This window comes from Rhinopithecus bieti, unplaced genomic scaffold, assembly GCF_001698545.2.
Source record: "Rhinopithecus bieti isolate Rb0 unplaced genomic scaffold, ASM169854v2 scaffold_61461, whole genome shotgun sequence".
Lineage (NCBI taxonomy): Eukaryota > Metazoa > Chordata > Mammalia > Primates > Cercopithecidae > Rhinopithecus > Rhinopithecus bieti.
The window spans coordinates 1,132,499-1,138,880 of record NW_016823852.1 but is presented as its reverse complement, the minus strand read 5'-3'; the positions used below and the strand labels follow the sequence as shown (position 1 = coordinate 1,138,880).

At 42.3% G+C, this 6,382-nt stretch overlaps 1 protein-coding gene across 1 annotated transcript in view; it reads right to left on the bottom strand.

The window, feature by feature from the left end:
• PPP1R13B (protein phosphatase 1 regulatory subunit 13B) overlaps positions 1-6,382 on the bottom strand; it is a 127,931-nt gene that overhangs the window by 52,168 nt on the left and 69,381 nt on the right. The window contains exon 3 of the mRNA XM_017861865.1: positions 1,159-1,278. Coding sequence (XP_017717354.1) covers positions 1,159-1,278 — 120 coding nt within the window. The remainder of the gene's footprint in view (positions 1-1,158; positions 1,279-6,382) is intronic.

The following is a 6,382-nucleotide window of genomic DNA, read 5'->3' as shown; positions in this document are numbered from 1 at the left end:
CTCAAAAAAAAAAATAAAAAAAAATAAAAAAATAAAAAAATAAAAAGATCTCCCAGAGCTTTCTTCTAGTCTTTTCATGGTTTTATATACTTTTAAAATCTAGAGGTTTGGCCGGGCGCGGTGGCTCAAGCCTGTAATCCCAGCACTTTGGGAGGCCGAGACGGGCGGATCACGAGGTCAGGAGATCGAGACCATCCTGGCTAACACGGTGAAACCCCGTCTCTACTAAAAAATACAAAAAAAAACTAGCCGGGCGAGTTGGCGGGCGCCTGTAGTCCCAGCTACTCAGGAGGCTGAGGCAGGAGAATGGCGTAAACCCGGGAGGCGGAGCTTGCAGTGAGCTGAGATCCGGCCACTGCACTCCAGCCCGGGCGACAGAGCGAGACTCCGTCTGAAACAACAACAAAAAAAAAAATCTAGAGGTTTGACCAATCTGTTATTTACCAAAAACAATCCCTTTAGCGTGGTGGTGGGTGCCTGTAATCCCAACTACTCGGGAGGCTGAGGCAAGAGAACTGCTTTAACACAGGAGGCGGAGGTTGCAGTGAGCCAAGATTGCACACTGCACTCCAGCCTACGTGACAGAGTGAGACTCCATCTCCAAAAAAAAAAAAAAACCAAAAACAATCCCTTAAAACACCAAGTCCCTTTATATATCTGAGTATGTTGTTTAATTAACATTGATGCCTAAAAAGTGTGATGTAATTGGCTGGGTACAGTGGCTGACACCTGTAATCCCAGCACTTTGGGAGGCTGAGGTGTGGCAAATCACTTGAGGTCAAGAGTTTGAGCCCAGCCTGGCCAACATGGTGAAACCCCATCTCTATCAAAAATACAAAACTTAGCTGGGTGTGGTGGCATGCACTGTAGTCCTAGCTACTTGGGAGGCTAAGGCAGGAGAATACCTTAAACCCCAGACGTGGAGGTTGCAGTGAGCCAAGATTGCACCACTGCACTCCAGCCTGGGCAACACAGTGAGACTCTGTCTCAAAAAAAAAAAAAAAAAAAAAGTCCAGAAGCCAAAGAAACATGAGATACCAACTTTCCCTCTAGCCACTTGCAAGTGCAGGGGTGGGTGTATGTGAATAATATTCCTATTTTTCTTAAATTAACTTTTCTAGCAAAAATTAACAAATGAGGAAGAAAGCATTTATCTACCTTGTTCACTGTTCTCAGTTGGAGAGTCCTCGTGTCGAAGGAAAAATTTCACTTCTTCCCTCCGTGGACCCCATTTCTGAAGATGTTCGTACATCATATGATCGAAGGGTATGGGACGTTCTAGGAAAAAGATCACATCTTTTTTACTCCAGAATTAAAATGACTCCAACAAAAAGTAAATTTTTTAAAAAACTTAAATGAATGTATATATGCACGCATGCATGTCTACATGTTAGAATTCAAAGATATTACAAGCACTGAATTTCAACATTAATGAGTAAAAGCAAGAATATGAATGGGAAATAATTTAGGCAACAGATGAACACAAAAAGTATCCATGAAAGCAATTTTGCAACATTAAATAGGGAACACTGAAACATGCCCTTTACAACATTTATTTATCACAAAGCATTGTGTCTCCCATTTGTTTTTTTGTTCGTTTGTTTTGAGATGGGGTTTTGCTCTTGCTGCCAAGGCTGGAGGGCAGTGGCACCATCTTGGCTCACTGCAACCTCCGCCTCTGGGTTCAAGAGAGTCTCCTGTCTCAGCCTCCCACATAGCTGAAATTACAGGCATGCACCACCACGCCCAGCTAATTTTTTGTATTTAGTAGAGAGAGGGTTTCACCATGTTAGTCAGGCTGGTCTCAAACTCCTGACCCCAGGTGATCCACCTGCCTTGGCCTCCTAAAGTGCTGGGATTATAGGCGTGAGCCACCGCACCCAGCCTATTTTTTTTTTGAGACAGTTTTGCTCTTATCACTCAGGCTGAAGTGCAATCTCGGCTCACTACAACCTCTGCCTCCAGGGTTTGAGAGATTCTCCTGCCTCAGCCTCCTGAGTAGCTGGGATTACTGGCGCCTGCCACCACGCCCGGCTAATTTTTGTCTTTTTAGGAGAGACGGGGTTTTACCATGTTGGCCAGGCTGGTCTTGGCCTCCTGGCCTCAGGTGATCCACCCGCCTTGGCCTCCCAAAGTGCTGGGATTACAGGTGTGAGCCACCATGCTCGGCCTCCCATTCTTGAAAGAAACATAAATTGACCAGGCCATGTTATTCCTTAAAATGTCAGGCGTGGCAATCAGAGGTACGAAGGCTGGACAGGGCACTTCCTGGCGACTGAGGCAACATTATTGTGAATGTTTGTCAGTACCAAGTAAATAAAAATTAAATCCTATAGAAGAACTAAATGTATTTTAAAAATCAGAGCTTACTCACAATCTCTCACTTCTTTCTTTTTTTTGAGACAGGGTTTTCGCTCTGCCACCTAGGCTGGAGTGCAGTAGTATGATCTTGGTTCACCGCAACCTCCACCTCCCAGGATCATGTGATCCTCCCACCTCAGCCTCCCAAGTAGCTGAAACTATAGGCACACGCCACCACGCCTAGATAATTTTTGTATTTTTTGTAGGGATGGGGTTTTGCCATGTTGCCTGGGCTAGTCTCCAATTGCTGGGCTCAAGCGATCTGCCTGCCTCAGCCTCCCAAAGTGCTGGGATTACAGGTGTGAGCCACTGTGCCTGGCCAATATCTAACCAATTACTTGAGAAGAGCACTAACCCAGTTGTTGAATTTAAAAGAACTACTTTTATATTTATACTGCATTCCATTTTCCTTCTCTGTGAACTGTCTCAGATACTATGCCTATTTTACAAAAATCTGGATTATGGCTGGGCGGGGTGGCTCACGTCTATAATTCTAGCACTTTGGGAGGACAAGGTGGGCAGATTGCCTGGGGTCCAGGAGTTCAAGACCAGCCTGGCCAATTTGGTGAAACCCCGTCTCTACTAAAAATACAAAAATTAGCCAGGCATGGTGGCAGGTGCCTGTAGTCCTAGCTACTCAGGAGGCTGAGGCAGAAGAATTGCTTGAACCCGAGGTGTAGGTTGCAGTGAGCCCAAATCGAGTCACTGCACTCCAGCCTGGGCGACAGAGCAAGACTCCATCTCGGGGGTGTTGGGGCATGGGGGGATCTGGGTTCTTTCTTAGGGATTTAAAGGGGTTCTTTATACTCTGGATACTAATTCTCAGGTTGGTTACATATACTGAAAATAAACTTGCCTATTAATTTTGTTGGTATCATTTTTTGTATAGAAGTTTAAAAAATTTAAATGTAAGCAGTTATCAATCTTTTCCAATTTTAGTATGAGTTTTTGGTACAATAAATCCTATTCTACTCCAAGGTAAAAAAGATATTCTCTTATGTTCTTTCTTTCTTTTTTTTTTTTTGAGACGGAGTCTCGCTCTGTCGCCCTGGCTGGGAGTGCAGTGGCCGGATCTCAGCTCACTGCAAGCTCTGCCTCCCGGGTTTACGCCATTCTCCTGCCTCAGCCTCCCGAGTAGCTGGGACAACAGGCACCCGCCACCTCACCCGGCTAGATTTTGTATTTTTTAGTAGAGACGGGGTTTCACCGTGTTAGCCAGGATGGTCTCAATCTCCTGACCTCGTGATCCGCCCGTCTCGGCCTCCCAAAGTGCTGGGATTACAGGCTTGAGCCACCGCGCCTGGCCCTCTTATGTTCTTTCTACAAATTTTTAAAGTACAGGTTTTCACTGACTTTATGGAATTTATTTCTGCATTTGGCATAAAGATCTGATTTTTTCCTACTTGAATAATCAATGGTCCCAGCCTCATTTATTGAATAGTCTATCCATTCCCCACAGACAAGTAAATTGTCACCTCTAATATGCAGCAGGATGTTGTATGTACATGGGATCTTTCTGAGCTGTCTCTTCTATTTCATCAGCTATCCACCTATCACTGCGACAATACCACAACCTTAATTACTATCATTTTGTAGCAAGTCTTGCTACCTGGTAGATCAATTTCCCTCACATGGCTTAGCTTCAAAATTGTCTTAGTATTTCTCATCCCTTTTTGTCCAGATCTTTTTTAAAAAGGTAGAATTTTGACTGGAACCATATTAATTGATGTATAAATAAACATGGGGAGACCTAATATCTTTGTGATACCAAGTTTTCCGGGCCATGAATATGACTGTGTGCCTCCATTTTTTTCATGCATCTTGTGTTCTTCAATGATGTCTTAAAACGTCTCACCATGGAAGTCTTGCTCATCTTAATTTATCCTCTGAACTTGATTTTCTGTTTTACATGTGCACATTATCATTTAAACATAATTGTTTTATTTTGGAATAATTTGAGATTTATAGAAAAGTTACCAAGATAGTACAAAGAGTTCCTGTATACCCTTCATCCCCTTTCCCCTAACACAAACATCTTACACAGCTATGGCATACTGTACACACTTCATCCTTGAACACAGGTCTGAACTGCAGAGGTCCATTCACATGTGAATTTTCTTCCACCTCTGCCACCTGAGATGGCAAGACTGACCCTTCCTCTTTCTCCTCCCTCAGCCTAATTCACATGAAGATAAGGGCCAGGTGTGGCAGCTCACGGCTGTTATCCCAGCACTTTGGGAGGCCAAGGTGGGCAGATCACTTGAGGCCAGGAATTCCAGACCAGCCCGGCCAACATGGCAAAACCCCATCTCTACTAAAAAATACAAAAAATTAGCTGGGCATGATGGTGCACACCTGTAATCCCAGCTACTTGGGAGGCTGAGACAGGAGAATCACTTGAACCCGGGAGGCAGATGTTACAGTGCACTGAGATTGCACCACTGCACTCCAGCCTGGGTGACAGAGCACAACTCTGTCTCAAAAAAAAAACAAAAAACAAAAAACAAAAAAAAAACAAAAAAACAAAAAAACAACAACAACAAAAAACGAAAAACCGTGAAGGATGAAGACCTTTATGACGATCCACTTATACTGAATGAACTGTAAATACATTTTCTTTTCCTTGTGATTTTCTTAACATTTTCTTTTCTCTAGCTTATTTTATTATAATAAAGTATATAACACATATGACATATAAAATGTATTAATTGGCGATTTATGTTATCAGTAAAGCTTCTGGTCAACAAAAGGCTACTAGTAGTTAAGTTCTGGAGGAATCAAAAGTTACACTTGTTTTTCAACTGTGCAGTGGTTTGGTGTCCCCAGTCTCCATGCTGTTCAAGGTTCAACTGTACTTAATAAATAAACCTTGTTAACAGTGTTGCTCAGTTCTTCCCTAATCTTATTTTGACTGTTTGATCTACTAATTTCTAATAGATACATGCCTACAGATCTCCCATTTTGATGGATTTGCAAAATTCCTCCTAATTTTATAAATTTTGACTTTATATTTTTCAGTTTACGTTGTTAAATGTGCATCTACTCATGACTGTTTAACTTCTTGATACATCACTCCTTTTATTATGTCCATCTTTATCTTAATAGTTTAACTTTAAATTTTATTTTGCCTGATATTAATGTTGCCAGAAAAGCTTTCTTTTTACCTTTCTCTTCATTTCAACATTTCTGATGATATTATGGTTGTATGTCTGTCTCTTGTAAGCAGCATACAGCTGGATTTTATTTTTTACCCTATCTGTACCTCTGTCTTAATAGGCAAATTTAATCTGTTACAGTTAACATGGTTATGGATATTTTTATATTTAGTTCTCCTGGTTTATTTCAGGTTTTCAGTCTCTTGTCCTTTCTTTTTCTTTCCCTTTTTCTGATTTCTCTTGGATTGATGGAGTTCTCTGTGTTCCCCTTTTCCCACTCCGGTCCACTTGAGGCACAGTTGTAAGCACTTTACAGGCACTGTATTATTTAATATTCATTCTTACCAGGAGTAACTCCAGCATCAAGTGGTGAAGTCTGGCCTTGGCTTAACTCAGGTGGAGTTAACTCAGGTGGCTTAACTCAGGTGGAACACACCTTTAGCCCTGCGGCTCCACAGGAGTCCAACTCCCAGCCCCGTGGCCTATGTCCAGTGGAGGCCAGCAGAACCACAGTTTTGGTCCTGCTCACTGTCTTGCACTTTTGCTCCACAGAAAGGCTAATCTTCATTGTCATCTATTTAATTTTTTAATGTGAGAATGTCTTTTTAGTTTTTATATATTTTCTCTGAAACTTAGTTTCTTATGAATTTGAGCAGAAGGAGTGCTCCAAAGCACAAACCTGATGCACCCGTTCGGTCAGTCTTAATTATTGACGTTGGTTTGAATCTTGTACATTCATTGTCCTAATTTTTTGGTTTATTTTGGTTATTTAAACAAGAAAGATTCTCGGCCGGGCGCGGTGGCTCAAGCCTGTAATCCCAGCACTTTGGGAGGCCGAGACGGGCGGATCACGAGGTCAGGAGATC